The sequence below is a fragment of the Panthera onca genome, chromosome A1 (assembly GCF_046562875.1).
Source record: "Panthera onca isolate mPanOnc1 chromosome A1, mPanOnc1 haplotype 2, whole genome shotgun sequence".
Lineage (NCBI taxonomy): Eukaryota > Metazoa > Chordata > Mammalia > Carnivora > Felidae > Panthera > Panthera onca.
Window position 1 is genome coordinate 59,133,450 of NC_138339.1, and position 17,074 is coordinate 59,150,523.

Genomic DNA, 17,074 nt, shown 5'->3' on the forward strand with positions numbered 1-17,074 from the left:
GTCCCCCTCCTTCATCCCACCCTTCCACTCCCAGGCTTGTGTGAGCACAATCTGTGCACGTATCCCCGCAGTTATTTGGGCTGCTTCCTAATCCAATGCATTATGCAAATCTCTTGCCCTTGGCTTGCCAGCATCCCTCCCACTGAATAACTCTGACCTGGGCCATCTTCCTCCAGACACATCAGCATGCTGTGTCCTGGATGAATTTCATCTTGCAAACCCCGCTAAATGACAATCTTCTCTTGCTCCCTGCCAGTGGTTCTACGTGGTGACGGCGTGAAGGGGCATTTTGGACATATGCATATATTTTTCTTTCAGAAGGTGTCTACAATGGAATCCCTGCAAAGTGGAGGAACCCTGGGCACTGATCAAATGCCTCTGAAAGACAGGAGGGAGCACAGTGTGCTGCTCTTCAACACGATGAGCTTGAAGATGTACCCTGGCTGGGCTGTGGCCGGGGACTGCCGCCGATTAAATGCGTTTTCGTTTTAATCAAGGTGAGAGCGTCTGTAGTTAGCAGGAATCGCTCTCTGTAGTATAGTTAGATTATAACTGGTGGACCTCTGCGATGGAACCGCTGACCCATTTTAATGAAATGATTTTGCAATTAGATTCAATGGACTAATATGTTCTTTCCAGCATCCCCCCCTGCTGTTTTTGTTATTGCCCTGGTTTGTAGTAATGAGGGGGTCAGAGTGTGATATTTTATTTGAGTGGCAGCCAGAAATGTTAATAACGGCGTTTGCACGTAACCCAAAGAGTTCCTTCCCCAGTCAGAGCCAGCCTGAAATGCCACCCCATCACTTCATATTTCATTACCGAAACTACCCTGGGTTTCTCGGAGCCATTTGTTATGCCTAATGCTCATAACTACCCAAAAGTATTTTTAACTTTTCCAGAGCTTTAAAAGTCAATTTCAATCTCAATGCATATTTGTCACTGCCAGAAATACTTAGGAGGAGGGGAGTAACTGAAGAGGCCGCTGCTTCTTCTCTTTGGGGAGAGTTCAGACAGCAGAGATCTCGGAGGACTTGAAGAAGGACCATAAAACAAAACCCCGGCTGAAATGGGTCATGGGAGAGCTGATGTCATCTGGCATTTCGCCTGCTCCTGCCCCTGTAGCCCTCCTCCCTCTACGCGGGCAGCTCAGAACAACGACACTTGGTACATGATCACAGAGAGCTTTAATAGACCAGGGGATGGAAATCCATAGCAATGCGATTTTATTACGAATCCCTGCCCTGTGGCCACTTCCCAGGACAGCATGTATTTAACATCTGGATGGTCATGGGATTGGGGCAGGTAGGGAGCCACAGCTCCCACTCTGTGGATGGGCTTGGCTGCAGAGGCCAGTGCTGGGCCCAGGATGGCTGCTGTCCTTAGTGGTCTGGATTTGTGTCATTCTTTGGGCAACCAGTTTGTTGAATGAAAGTCACAGATTCACTGTTATCTGATGACCATGGCCCTGCCAATGCACGTGTGTCCAGAGCTCTCCTCTTCTACCTCCAATATCCCTAACGTGGGTGGGATGAAAGGAGGAAAAGAGCAGAAAGAGGAATTGGGGGGGGGAGGGGGGAGATTGTCAGCTTGAAGAGAGAGCCACGTGGACAAGCAAAGGGTCGTAAGTAAGAAATAGAATCAAGAGAACATTGCCAGGCACACAGTTATCCACTCATGGGCAAAGGCTAGGGGACTAGATACCAGTGACTAGAAAATGTCAACTGTTTTACCAGGAGTTTGGTGATCAGTTGGGCAGACAGCTGTCCTCGTAAGCTATCCCCATCACAGTCTATTATGAATGCAGCCATCTGCCTGAAACCAGAGGGAAATGCCCATGGCCTGCAGCTGGGCACTGCCTGGTCCCAAGCCTGCTGCTGCAGAACCAGGGAGGTGCCCGTGAAGGTGCCATTGTGGACCAGAGGCCTGGCCCCTATCATGGTGGGGGCAGTGCCAAGGCACTCAGGATGCCCCCTCTGTTCAGGATAGGGGACTGCTCCAGGCTCAGGGATTTGTTGTGTACCAAATGGATCTTGGTATATCCATGCTGGAGGGAGGAGCCATTCAAACAGCACTGCTTGCTCACGTGCTTACTCAACTTTTTTTCCATTAACAGAAGCAAGCTTGAGGGGGAGTGTTAAAATGTTTTTCAACTCCCTATCGATTCAAGTCAATCTTATCATTCTTTTTCATTTTCTAATTCAAGGCTATGAGACTGTCCGTAGCTAGGAAGGGTGAGTATTATAGTTGGAAAGAGCAGCCATCTGAGCCTGGGCAAGTTAGTTAACCTCTCTGACTTGATATCCTCATCTGTGAAATGGGACTTATAAGGTTGTTGTAAAAATTAAAACAAGGTAATGATCGAAATAGTTCAGCACCTGACCTAGAGTAAGCACTCAGTAAATGGAAAAGCATCCAGAAAGGCCAACAGGACTCTGTTACTCAGCAACGGCTTGGCCCTGGCTCTGAGGGGTGACCTGAGGGAGAGGAGACAGTCAAGTCACATGTTACCATGAGAGGCCAGAGCTGGCTTCCAGGCCTATGCCAGGATTTGGTTCCCAGCATGGCTTTCTCTCATCTGGGGTGGGACACAGACTTCATGGCATGAACCAAAACCACAATCTTCTAGTTACACTGAGCCTAGGATTTACTTAAGAAACAAACAGAATGGGGGTTGCCAAGATCCCTCTCTTGATTATCAGAGATAGCAGATCTCTGCACAGCCCTCATGTGGCACTGGACTAGCTCCACGTGAGGAGCCCAGCTCTTGGGCCACATGTTCACTGTTCCCGGAAGGTCAAGGCAACAGCCTGGACTTTAGGCTACATGGGGACCAGGGCCAATGTACTCATGAGGAGTGGGGGTTGGGTCCAGGAGGAGGTGCGAGTTAAATCCAAAGTCTCAGACTCATGCCACTCTCACTAATTCTCATGCTCACATTTATCCCCGATGCTTCTGGTAAAGATAGAGGAGAGGGAGTAGGTCACAAAGCAGTATGACCTTTGGGTTAGCTACCGCTTGGGAAGATGACCTTGCACTGGGACTTTTCCATGAAATGATGGGGCACAGGCCTTGGGTGTACCTGTTCTCTTTGAACAGAAGAAAAACAGTGGTTTCTGAGCTTCAGCCTAGCTACTTTACCCCTTGGCCGGCACCCAGAGTAGCCTGGGGGAGGGGGTGATGACTCCATCTGGGGCAGGAGATGTGGTTCTAGATCTTAGCTTGTCCCCAGTGTGCTCCTCCAAACCCATTTCAGCCCGAATCCGCTACCTGGAGGTGGAGGTCTCTGCGGATCCTCCGAGGCTCCCGCCCCCCGCCCTCCGTGAGGCTAGACCAGGAGAGGTGGGTCTGGCAGATGGCGGGCTGCGGTGCTCCAGAGCAGAGAAGAGGTGTCCGGCGGTGGTGGCGGTGGCGGCGGGCCATGCTGCAGGAGAGCGCGGAGCTTTCCGCGGTGCTTGACAGAACCATGTTCCGTTTCCATCGTTCCACCACATGGTTAGATCAAGCACAAAGGAAAGCCCCGCGGCGACTGGTCAGAATCAAGGTCAGGAAGCAGCGTCAGAGAGAGGACAGGAGCGCTCAGAGGAAGCAGCGTGGAGAAGCGGAAGCCGGAGCAGGCCCCCACGGAGCGTGATTAGTACCAGGAGCAGGGTTCCACAGGAACACTTCTGAAGACAGGAGCCCCACCGCCCTTGGACCCCGCCCTGGGGCAGTCACAGGGGAAAGGGAGGAGATCGGGCGGGAGACTACTGGACACCCCTGCTCAGGAGAATCAGGGCACGATGGGTTATGGCCGCAGATGTCTCCGGTCATATCATGGGCCTGAACAGAACCTCTAAATCCCGCTCGATCGTACCACTGATCTGCCAAGACATCACACTTAGCAGAAGCAGCTTCTGCACACTCTGCATCCTGGGGCCCATCCCCACAGCACAGTGGATCCATAACAGTCTGTCCCCCCAGCCCCTTGCATGAAGAGACAAGCCACAACTCCCAGTGGCCTAACGAAGCTGGAAAGCTTTTCTTTAGGAAAAGCCCCTTTCATATTCCATACCTCAGAAATCTCCTCAGTATCCTTCAAGGACCCCCAGAAACCCTCTGGCTGACAGACATTCATTCCAGATGACTCAACATGTAATGGAGAAGGCGGGGAGGGGGGTATGGTATCAAAAGAAAATACACGTCCCTAGCCAAGGAGAAAGATGGGAAAGCCAATGGGGCCCTGCGTTTGGGACTGGGAAACCTACAGTCACAACTGTCTGAGAACAGTGACCAGTTCCCATCACGATGAGTAGTCTCTTTCAGACTAAGAGAAGGAAGGAAAGGGGGAAGACACCAGATTCTAGGGTCCTTCCTGATTGCATATTTCCTCCATGGTTGTGAATCATGGCAGTGGGTGGAGGGACCAACAACCAAACTTTCTGGGTGCCATGGGCCCAGGTGAGGGCATCCAGACTCCATGTCCCTATCTGCAATAGATCAGCGACAGTTTTTATGAACTTCCTTCCAAGCCACTGGGAGGAGATATGTACTTCTTGAACAGACCAGAAGTCAGGGCCAGGTGACTGGGATCCTCCCTGCTCTTGGCCTCTGACAAGAGGAACGGAGTCACTGTTCCCCTACAATGTGTTTTTGGGGCGAGATGGTCACAGCATCTTGACAGTGCATAGGTTATCTGCAATGGTTGACCACTGAGTGAAGGTCACTCCACAGCCCCAGATCTGACCTCTTTCAAAGCCCTCCCATCTGACCAGCTAGAGTGGCCGTTGTATTCTAGTCTCAACTCTGCTCTGATGTCTGGACATGCAGGGCTCTGTAACACCCTGGTTGTTGGGATTTCACATTCAAGTTGGATCAGGGCCTTGGTACCAGAGCAGGAAAAATCCATGCCTTTTGTGCCCCTGACCCCAAGCCTTTAACCCTTCTCCTTGATTTCCCTCAACGACAACAAAAAGGAGGGACAAGAGAGAAAATCTTCGCAGCACATTGAATGTCCTGGGTTTCAGATCTCATCTTGAAAATCCTACTCTATAACCTCAGACAATACTTTCCTGCTGTGTAGGCCTCAATTTCTTCATTTCTAGCAGGGACTGTGTGAATTCTGAGTTCTCTAAAACTCTGTGATGCCCTGAGCAGTATCTTGCTATTGGCCATCTTTTCTCATATTGTGTCATCACCCTCTGTACTTTTCACCATGAATTTCTTCTTGCCAACAGATCGCTACACACAAAGGAAGGAGGTGTGATGGAAGATATCTTCCAACTGCCAAGTGCTCCCCTGAGGATGGGCTCGGGGTCCCAGGCAGCCAGACGGCAGCTTTTCAGGGGGACTTAATCTGATGGTCAGATTACCCCAGCTGGCAGCATTCACCTCTAACCAGATACTGCTGCCCAGGGCGGCGGATGCAGCTGATAGAGGCAGACACAGGGCAGCTGGGAACCAGACGCCCTGCCTAAGGAGGGGCTTTATGCATTGCAGGAGCAGCCCTCAAATTGGCTTCTAATTACATCAGCTGTCTTTGCAATGGGGGTGCTTTTAGGGGAAAGTAAAATGCAGAGTTATTATCTGTCAACTCCAGTACGCATCACCTGACCCTCCTTCTGGAGCTTCCTGGAAACACAAAGTTTTAGACCTATGGCTTCTGTATCCCCTAAAGCCAAGGCAGGCCTGGGCCCCAGTGTCTGTCAAATCCAAGGCCTTTGATACTCACCAGTAGGTCTCTCTACCTCTCTTCTCTGCAGCTACATGAAATAATAGCACATAGAATGCTATCTGTCAGGCATCAGCTCTGACGTTCCCTACCTTTACAGGAATAATCTGCTTAGTATTGATTTAAAAAAAAATCTTTTAGACAGGGTCAATCCAAGAACCCTGTGCTTCTGTTTCTTTTTAAAATTTCCAAGCACTCCTGCCCTCCGTAGGAAAAGCAGCCAGGATCTCTCCCATGCAAAAGTAGGCAGGTAGTGGCACAGCACGAGAACTATGTGTTACTGTCCCCTAGGTCAGCTTGCTATTTTCTTTCTCCTACTTCATTCCATCTGTACCCTCATCCTGCCACCCCTAGTCCCAGCCCACAGTCATTCCTAGGCACCTGCCAAGATTTTGTCTCTGGGAGATGCCATCCTCAGACCCTGGGCCGATCCCCTTCCTGTTTTGTGTGGCCCCATGGTCTTGGCATCAACACGAATCCTTGAGATCCTGACAGGTCCCCTATGAGCCTGAGGGGTTGGGGCTGGGAGATGGCACTCTGCCTTCCCCTGCTTCTTATCGCCCCCTCTTCTGGGGCACAACTGCTTGTTACAGCTAATTAAGTCAGCTCCCCCCACCCCCAGACTTGGATAGGAACAGAGGGGACAGAGGGAAGAAGAGGTGTGCATTATGAGAAAGGCCCTGAGGAAGGATGGTTGTGCCTCAGGTGACACTCCAGGGCTGGGAGAGGGTTTCCCTCCCAGAGATGCTGCTGGCCCAAGAAGGAACTTAAGGAAAGAGTTTTGGGGAGTGGGGATAGGACCATAGACTAGGAAGAGAGTCATCCAAACAGTTGGACTGTTTTCCCAATGCTCCTTCTCTCCTACATGCTGCGTGGTGTTGAGGAGTGAGCCAGACCTGGGGGCTGCCTCCACTGTTTGCTTGCTGTGACCATGGGGTGCCCTTTACCTCTGAGTCCCTGGCTCCCTCAGCTGCAGAATGAGGACTCCTCCGGGTGATCTCACAGGACTAGTGGAAGAACCAAGTCAAACTAGATGCACTCAGCACAGAGTTCATCACAAGTAAGAAACTGACATTGTTATTCTGAGGCAGACAAATTGGGACCAACGCCTCATTTTGCCACAAAGTCCCTGTGGTATCTCCAAGCCCTCTCGAGGTATTAGGTTCTATTGAAGAAGACAAAATAGCTAAAGTTTATCACTCTGGAGACGTGGACTAAAGGATTTGACTTAGAGGCCAAGAACAACATGAAAGGAGCAGAAGTCTGTCTGCTGGTCTTCTCCCAGCGACCAGTGACCATGCTGTCATTCTCCCTGGGAGAAGTCGCTTACATAAGATGCTCTTGGGCAGGGGAGAAGAAAGGCTCTTGCTGACACACAGATTGTGATGGTTGGCACCAACCCATCTCAGCACATTATACTATCAATCTCTCACCATTGGGAGCACAAGGCAGTGTGGTGATTTTTTTCCAGGAGCAAATGGCACAAATACTTGCCATTTTTAACTGCCTGTTTATCTAGCTATCAGGTCAAGGACAGTTACTTCTCTTTTCAAGATGACCCGAGAACCCCTCTGGCATTCACCCCCAGTGTCTTTCCTGGGTGCAGTAGGGAGGAAGGATTCCAGAAAGAGCTTGGAAACTGGAAAGTGAGGCTTTGCTTTCCTAGAGAGCACAACTCTTTGCTGTTTTCTCCATGAACAGACTATACCAGTCTAGGGTGGAGGAGACAGCTAGCTAAAATGTCTGTGAAGTCTGTAACAAATTGTGGTCTGAGGGCTGTACCAAAGGCGATCTTAGAGGGGATGGGAGCCTCCCAACATTACATGCTGCTTGCAGCCTGGCCTGGGACACATTTCTTTCCCTATCTGCCACTTGGGGAGCATGCTTTGGAGACTCAAAGAAAATAAATCGCAGCCTCTAAAAGGCACGTGTGTAAAGGCTGCCCCTCCCCTAGCTTCCACCTGACCCTGGAGATAGGCTGCCACCTGGGTTCTGTCTCTCCTGAAATTGTGCACCACCCCCCGCCCCACCCCATGCTTTTATTGTGTGTGTGTGTTTTATTTTAAATCCATAAGGTAATTGGTTTTCTGCAGGACTAACTGAATTTCCCCAATTTAATTTGCAAAGATGCTCCCTAGGAGCCATTACAGCGCTCGCTGTCCTCCAGATTGGATTACTGGCCTCTCTGGGGCTGCAGTACTGAGTCAGAAGGTGGGGCCCAGCCCCGTAACCTGATTACCTGAGCAGCGGAACTTCTTGCTCTTGATCTGGCTGATGCGTTTGTTGGCCAGCCGGCGCGGGCTGCTGCAGCGGGCCCCGCTCGTCTCGATGGGGTTGTCCTGCAGGTAATCGGCCAGCCACTTCAAGTGGCAGTCGCACACAAATGGGTTTTGGGCTAAGTGGCTGCGAGAGGGATGAGAATTGATCAGGAGTGACCCGGGGTGCCACTCTCCACCGCCACCGTGCCTGGCGCTGGGCCCCTCCTCATCGGGCAGAACGCAGAGTGGGTGGGGCCTGAGGCCTGCTATGTGCCAGAGAGGGTCACAGGTGCGGCTGGCATCAGCTGGTGTCATCTCCTTGCTCTCCTGACCTGGGGCAGGACCCACCACTCACCTCGATTCTGACCCACACCAGCTGTGATGGGCAAAGTCACAGGCTCAGGGTTTGTGCTTACAGTAGCCTGGATTTTATTTCTCTAAGCTCAGCAACGCCAGGCACATAAAGCAGCTGGCAGGGTGACTGGCACATGGTGGGTGTTCCACATACAGCAGTGGGTATTGCTGTTACCCTCATCATCACCAGGGCAGCACCGTGGGTCTGGCTCTGCCCGGCTTATAAGAAAACTCCACAGGGCCAGCACAGTGCTCAGCGCATGGTCAGTGTTCAACACGCAGCAGCTGTTCTCAGCTCTTTATCGGCGCCTGTCTCTGGCTAGGGGCAGTAAGTGCCAGGTGACTTAGAAGGCATCCAGAAGCCCCAGGTTCATGGTCAGGCCTGGGATGGGCTGAGATCTGTCCTCAGGTGTTATTTATCTAACGGAGTTATTTATGATCCTCTGCAGTGAGGAAGTGCTTCCTGAAGGGAAGGTGAAAAATTCCGAGTGCCTGTAGCAGAGGCTTGATTTTGCAGGGTGGTGCGGGGTGTTGGTGGGGAGGATCGGGCTATTAGCAGAGATGGGGCCTGCTCAGAGTACAGTGGTTAAGCGAGCAGGGGAGCCTGTTCGAATCCTGCTTCTTACTAGCTGTGCAACTTTGAGTAAGTTACTTAACCTCTCTGCGCCTTGGTTTGCTCACCTAGAAATGAGGGATCCTCACAACACCTACCTCACAGGGTTGCTGTGAGATCTAAAGGTTTGAACACGGGGAAAGTGCTCAGCGAAGTGTCGAGCACTGGGTGGGTGCTCAGTACAGGTGAGGTTACAGCCATTCTCACCGCAGTCTCCAGACATGCTCTGGGACATGCTCACCTAGCCTTCGTTTTGGGGGCTGTCTGTGCCTGGGTGTTTGGGGTCACTGGCTGCCTGCGCGTGTGCTGGCATTTGAGGGGGCATACTCACAGGGTCTGGATGGCCTGCAGAGGGGCAAAGAGTCCCTTGCTGATGGTCTGCAGCTTGTTGTCATACAGGGAGAGCAGATTGAGGTTCTGCAGGTCCTGAAACGTGTTCACTCGCAGGCAGTTGATCTTGTTGGCATTGAGGAGGCTGCAAGCACAAGAGAGGCCAGTGACTCACTGATCCTGGGAGTCACCCACGGAGCAAGGGCTGCACATGCAGGAGACAGGCTTCAGAGCTCTCCTCCAGAGACAGCCTAATGCTCTCCTGAGAGCCATGGGCCCCTGCCACTAGTGTGTGTGTGTGTGGGGGGGGGGGGGCGAGGGGGTTCTTGCATTCCCGCGGCCACCAAAACTCCAAACATGTCCAGGCACTTGTACACCAGCTACCGAGGATACTGGGCCACATACTGAAATCCCCCGCAGCCTTCCCTGGTACCCAGGCCCTCAGAGCAAGCCTGGAAATGGCAGCACACATGCTTGACTTTCTGCTTTAGAACACAGAGCTTCCAGGAATGGGGGGAAAAAAATTCATTTGGCACAACTGCTTCAAAGCTTTAGTTGACTGACGAAGGGCAATTTTGATTCAGAAGTCTTCTTGAGTTCTGTGAAATCACTGATCCCATTGGAAATGTGATGGAAGTTATAGGTCATCCAATCCTCCCGGGAAAAGATACATCCACCGGCAAGCATGGGTGTGTGCACATACACATTCTCTCTCTCTGACACACATGCACGTGCTCCCACACACGCAACATGGATGGAGCCCCTTGTGACCCAAGTTCTACCCCTTGCCCCTCCTCCATGCATCCCTGCTCACTACACTTCGTTCCTCAAACGCCCCCATAAGCATTTTGGCCCAGGTCCTTTGAACACGTTCTTTACCACCTTTCATAAGGTGGTTCCTTCTCCTCCCCCACATATCAGCTTAATGTCACCTCCTTAGAAAGGCCTGCCCTGATCCCCTCACCTACAGCAAGACCCCCAGCCCCCCATGACTGTCTCTCCTAGCTCCAGTTTATTTTTTTCGTAGTACTTCTCTCCATTTGTGATCACAGGGTGTTTGTCCTTGTTTACCACTGGCCTCCCACCTATGATGACTGTAAGCCCTGATGTCACAGATGACATCACTTTCATTCCCTTTATTCTTGGTGCTCAGCAACAAGCATTTATTACGAAATATACCCAACCCTGTACACAACTCCAGGGGACCACACTCTAAGGTGGCACCTGTCTTCCCTGGTTTTAGATCTGAATACCCTTCCCTCCACCAAAAAAAAAAAAAAAAAAAAAATAGCATCAAAAGAAGCTGCCTTTTGGGTGAAACTCTGGTCCAGCGTAGGTGATGCCATGAGGGTTATAGAAGAGTTCTCCAGCATGGGGCTGGCAAGTCAAGCGAATCTGAGTCCTGAGAATTTCCTTTATGATCCTAGACCAACTGTTTGTACCCTCTTAACTAGTATAAAATCATTTCTCATTCCCTCGTCAATAAACGTAGGGGAGAGGAAAACTAGACGAACCAATAAAAATGTTAAATTTTTAACATTTCTCTTTCAAGGCTGGCTCAGAGCTTCTCTCGTGGAGAGTGGCCCAGGAGACTCATAACGGGCTGGCCTCCACAGGCTCTGATGCCAGAGTCTAGGGGACTTGAGTTGGTGATGGGGGGTTGCCCCTGGGAGCTCAGCCTTCTATAGCACCTCTCCCTTGCTGGAGGCCCGTCCTCCCAGTGGGGCCCCTGCAGCCTGCGTGCAGGCAGGCAGCTGTGGCAGTGACAAGTACAAGAGCTGCGTGTTTAATCTGGCTAATAATGGGCAGGCTCCCAAGGGTTCACACAGATGTCCTCCTGCCTTGCAGTAGAGAAAAGCTAGAATACTCTTGTTGTTTTCCAAAGTGCTTTCCTGACATCCAATTGTTCTCACGGTAACCTAGGCAGATGGGTACAGCCAGCCTCCCAAGTTTAGGTGACAGAACTGAGTCTGAGAATGTGGTGGCTTGGTCAAGGTTGCATGTGTTTCCAGGGAACATGCTGGAGGTAGTTACGAGAACTGATGTCTCTGGAGGGTGCACTTTTTTCTTTATGAACACCTTATATACCCCACCCATCTGTCTATCCCCCGGTGGCATTCCCCCCCAAGAATGTCCTGTGCTTTATAGATTGCATTTTAGTCAAGGTCAATCCATTCTGGGGACATTCCAAGGAGGACACCAAGGAGCAAAGAAACAGGGAGAAAAGCCGGAGGGACCCAGCAGGGCTAAGCACCCATGGGGCAGGAATGGACCCTTCACACACGGGTGTTTGGTGTGCTTGTTTACAAAGGAAAATAAAGTGTATGGTAAATGATTTATTCCAAACCTTGATATTCAGGGCCTTAAGAGGGGATCCCTTTGCTAGGAAATACTGAACAATTCAGTAAAGAGACCAAGTCAGAGGTACCAATCTGATGCCCTGAAGAAAGAATCTTCCCTGCAATATATTGTGACATCCCACATGCTCTGTTCATTCACCCTCCCAGTGTTTTAAAATTGGGAAATTTCTCTCCCTCTCCCTCCCTCCCTCCCCCCCCCCCTCTCTCTCTCTCTCTCACACACACACACACACACACACACACACACACGCCAGATTTCTATTTCCTCTTGAAAAAAAATTTCAGAAATTCTAGCAACATGGAGTCCACTGGAGGCAGCTATGGGGTGGCTGTCCCCTTTCGATAGGACCCATGCTCCCTGTTTGCCACAGTCCTCACTCTTCCCTAGCGATGCCTTTCACCAGCTTCTTCGCCTGTCTTGCCTGAGTGGGCACTCATACCTGAGACCCTAGTGCAGATTAAAGAGCCCAGCTGCAGTTCTGGGGAACGCTAGACCCTGGACAAAGAGGGAACCCCCAGGGAGAAAGCAGTGGTGACTCTGACCTGCCTTGAAAGGGTAGCCAATCTGCATGCTCCTGGGGGCAACCCTCCTCACTCATCAGAACTACTGAGGCTTCTTTTTCTGATCCAAATGCTTTTCCTTGTTCCCTACTTCTAGATGTCTTAGCATGGGGTGTTATCTCAAAGATGGAAGGCATCAAAACACCCCAGGCTGGCGGAATTACTAGGCAAAGACAGCATGAGGTGCAGAGTGCATGAAGCAGGGAGCAAGCGGAAATACAAAAGGGCACAGTCTCTTGGTCACTCCCTCCCTCCCAGGATGCTTGGCTCCCTAAGGCAAGACACGTAGGTGCAGGGAGAGATAAAATTAAGCTGCTTATCCCGATTTAGATGCTGAGGACAGCCTCACTGATCCCTAGCACCGGCAAGATCTAACAGCCCGTCCTTCTGTCCTCTCTCCTTTGGGAGGAAGGCTGGCAGCTACTCAACTCCATCTGTCTTCCACGAAAGGATCCCTGAGCTACCTGGTACATGGACAAGAGTTGGAGGGGAATTGAAAAAAACATGCTGTGGAGCAAACAGAGAGTAAACAACTATTTGTAATGGGGTTCAGCATTTCCATAAGAACTCCTGAAGACAGGCCTTCTGTCTCTTTCCCTGGAGAGATCGATTTTCCCTCTTTTTCTCCTCAAGGCTGCTGGGTCTGTCCTATTTCATCTCCCTTTGAGGAACAACAGCAGTGCAGCTGCTGAAATGATACTAATAACACAGTGACATCTCTAGGGACCATGGCTCTGTGCAGCCCCGTGCCAAGCGTTTTCCAAAGCACTTTCCACGCAGTATTTTATTTCAGCCTCACAGCAGCACTAAGATTGTCCTCATTTTGCTGGTGTGGAAACTGAGGGTCCGAGTGGTGGCAGATTTGACCAAGCAGTAAGTGAAACATACCAGCCTGACTCCAGACCTCAGCTTTTATCCACCACAGAGAATCCATACTCTTTCTTCCATGCCCAGTGAAGCATGTTCCTGGTCTCTGGGAGTGGTTATTTTTGCTAGTTTTGGAAGCACCTGGGCATGGAATGCACCAGGTGGGCAGAGGTCTGGTTGGGTCAGGAAGACTGCTCACCGTTTGGTTGTCTGGAGCGATCAGGAATCCTGCCAACTCTTAGGAAGGACTTGGCACCAAGTTGTTGGAGATGGGATGCTTTTTGGGATGCTCACCAAACTGCCATTGGCACAAAGTGGAAGGTTCTTCACTGAGGGGCTCACACACACACACGAAGCAGCATTTCAACCTTCAGCGATCATTAACCACATGCTGACTTGGGAGCAGTATGCGTGGCTCCTCTGAATTCTCACTCTACCCTGGGCAGATCAGGGGACAGTGATGAAGCAGAGACAGCAGCAACCCTCATGCAAGATGAGATGCTCCAGGTTGCCTCATTTGAAAGGCTGCCTGGTATTCAAAGCCAAAACTTTGACATCCCAACTAGACCTTCAGCTTGATCTCTTGTTGGATCCAGTGAGTTGGGGGTTGAGGGCATCTTGTGCTCATAAATATTTCCCCCAGAAGCAAATCCAGCCATCTTTTGGGGCCACCTACTCCCAGACCCACCTCCCAAAGAACCTCTTTTGAAGGTTTTATAAGCAAAAGGAGAGAGAAGGGCTGAGATGGACAGGCCAGATGAACAGCAGGACCACACGACGTAACATGTAACAAGCATGTTGTATGATCAAACACCCACCAACCACCTTACAAACACTAACCCACTGAATGTCCCCACTAGAGAGTAAGTGTTATCTCCATCGGACAGATGACACAGAAAACTGTTGGGACGCAGAAAACTTAAGTACCGGTGACCAAAGTTGCACAGTAGTAAGTGGCAGTTTGAGAAGTGGACCCATGTTATCTTAGCACAAAGGCTTTGCTCCCACCCATTATACCACCCTGATGCCCATTAATGGACCTTGGGAATCACCCAATGCTGATGGGAGGAGATGGCAGTATGTTTTCTGTGGCTACTCCCATTAAGCTAGTGACGATTCTACAACATAACAAAACAAAAAACCACGCTCCCTTCAGAGGGGATTAAGGAGAATGGCACATCCAGCAGCAGTGCACAGACATCACCTTCTATATTTACTTCCAAGTGTCAGCCCTACGAGGCCTTCTCCCAACCCCTCTTCCATGAGCACGTGCAGCTTCCACATATGTTCCATGTCAAGAGGTATTAGCACTCAGTCCACTGACTAACCAACATAACGATGCTGCTAAGAGATAATCCTTTCCAGAACCATTGCCTTCAGAAAAGGCCAGGCAGGAAATAAGCCACAGAGAACCACAGAGCTGGAGCTTGTAGAGGGGCCAGTGAAATACCCTGGGTCTGGGCTAAGGAGGGCTCTTGTGACTCAAGTCCTCCTGCTCGGGGACCCGGCCTGCCCCGGCCAGAAAGGTCCCAGATTCTCTCAACACAGGAGCAAATGGCAGCTTCCTTCCTCCAAGGTCCAGGAGATAGAGAAGAACCACAGGAGGGAGATGAGGTCCACCCTCGTCAGTGAAAAGGCCCTACCACACCCACTTTCTCTAAAGAGGCCAACAGGGCAGAAGGCCACTGAGACCCCATTTTTAGCTACTGTCCTTGCCCACATCTCCTCCTCAGTGAAGATTCCCACAGAGCTCACAGGCCTTCGCTGCACGGTTCGGAAAACACAAACATTGGGAGTCAGCTTTAATGATAAATTGCATTAAAATCACCTTGGCAACTCTAGCAATTCACGTGTTGATTCAGTGGCCCAGCGCTAACATTCTGGGTGGTATTTATACTCTCCACACCTGCCCGTGGGTCTGTGGAAGACAGCAGTTACATTGCCCCTCCTACTTGAGTGGTATTTGTCTGGAAATGCCAAAAGCATATTCTAAACTCCAGAGTACAAGGTTTGCTCAGAAAACTGGTGCCAAGAGAGAGCGTAGTGACCCCCTTCCTGGAAATTAGTCAAGTCCTTGCAGGAAAGACCATGAGATGGAAAGCTGGCCCAGGCTCCTGCCAAGGGGGCAGGTGCTTGGGGGAGCCTCCTTTTCCTAACACAAGGCTGGGGAGTCAGTTTGTTTTATAAATACTCAGATGTAGATACGGAGGAGGAGAAAGACGGTACCAATAACTGTCTGGCATTTTTTCTATTGCTCCTCCTCAGAAAAAGGTCTCTCCCTGTGAGTATTTACCACCATTATGCATTGGCATAAACTATTCGTGAGGATACCAATCTGGGGAGGCATCTTGGACCCCTGATTAAGCTGCAGGACACAGAGTCAAACCTCTCTCATTAATGTCTTCCTCTTTTTTCTTTTTTTTAAATTTCTCCAGAATTAACCCTCTGTCATCCTGAACTTTTAAAAAAGATTTTTTAATGTATTTATTTTTGAGAGAGAGAGAAAGAGAGAGAGAGGTGGAGGAGCAGAGAGAGAGGGAGACACAGAATCCCAAGCAGGCTCCAGGCTCTGAGCTGTCAGCACAGAGCCCAACGTGGGGCTCGAACCCACAAGCCGTGAGATCATGACCTGAACCAAAGTCAGACGCTTAACTGACTGAGCCACCCAGGTGCTCCTGACTTTTTTTTACACATTAATTTTAATAAGACCTACTCTCTTGCCTTAGCACAGATACTATGCTCTCATCATTACCATATGGTATGGGGGATTTACTTTGACATTCAGGAAACTACTGAGGCCAGACATGGGGAGAAGCCTGGTGATACCTGGTGCCACGAGGTCAAGAAACCCTAACGCTGCCCAGTCTTGCTCTGGGCCACGTCAGGCTCAACACTCAGGAGAGGAAACAGGAGGAACCATCCCAGGCCCAACTAGGGACAAAGAAGACTCTTCCATTCCCTCCCAATAATGGCTGCACTGCTGGTCACAGGCTGTGGGTTGTCATGGTGATTCCTAATGCACGGGAAACTGCAAATGTAGCAATGCCATTGGATGGCCTGTCTGAAAAACAGGACCTCCCTGGAGTCCATGGACAGAGGAGAACTGTAGGAACAGGGTACAAGCAGAGGGAAGTGGAGATTCTGAGAGACTGGACACGGCAGCTATCACCTGCTATTGGGGGATCAAAGGCCTCCCCTAGTGTGACCTGGCTTGCTCCTTCCCTCCCTCAACAGCTACCAGGGTGGTCATTTGCCTTCTGGTTACCAACTGGTCCTTTAAGAGGGGTGAATCATTCACTCAATGGCCATGCATGGGATGACTCCAGATTTTACATCTCCCTGAAGGCCTCCCTTGGGAAGCCCAGGGCGCACAAGGAAGAGAAGAAGCCCTCCCTCAAAAGTGCATCACAAAGTAAGTCTGCTTCCACTGCTGGGGAGTTCTCACCATCTGCCCTCAACCCAGTCTTTACAGACGGGCAGCTCCTTCATGCCCTCTCACAGGGGTTAGTGGGATGACAAGGGGCCAGAGGAAGTCCCAGGGAGACAGCGGCCTGTGATGGATACTGAGGCATAACGAAAGGAACCGGAAACAGTCGGTTCAGCAGTACCTCCTCCTTGGCACGAGCCTGTGAGGAACTCTTGCTCTGTGGATCACAGAACTAGTTCTGCAGATCTGCCTGTGACAGGGCCTGAAGCAGAAGTCTCTTGCACGGACTCTAGAATTAGCCTGCCTGGGTGCCAACGCTCCGTCACTTACACGCTGAAAGACAATGGCCATGTTACTTAACCTTTCTATGCCTCAGTTTCCCCATCTGTAAAATGGGACTTTTCACAATACCTTCCTCTTAGCACTGTTGCGTAGACCAGAGAAGCATACAAGCACATAACATTGCTTTGGCACGGGTTCTGGAGCATATTAAGTAATTAGCAGCAGTAGTAATACTCGCGAAACAGCTGGTGAGGAAAAGTGAGCTACAGGGGTGGAGTTTTGCTCACTGCCCTGTAATTGGCATGTTGCTTGGCA

General features: G+C 50.6%; 1 protein-coding gene across 3 annotated transcripts in view; it reads right to left on the reverse strand.

Annotated features, from left to right (window-relative positions):
* SLIT3 (slit guidance ligand 3) overlaps positions 1–17,074 on the reverse strand; it is a 687,161-nt gene that overhangs the window by 81,801 nt on the left and 588,286 nt on the right. For all 3 annotated transcript variants that reach the window (XM_078446678.2, XM_060634984.3, XM_060634985.3), the window contains exons 13-14: positions 9,264–9,407; positions 7,947–8,110 (exon numbers count right to left, since the gene is read on the reverse strand). In XM_078446678.2, the coding sequence (XP_078302804.2) occupies positions 7,947–8,110; positions 9,264–9,407 (308 nt within the window). The remainder of the gene's footprint in view (positions 1–7,946; positions 8,111–9,263; positions 9,408–17,074) is intronic.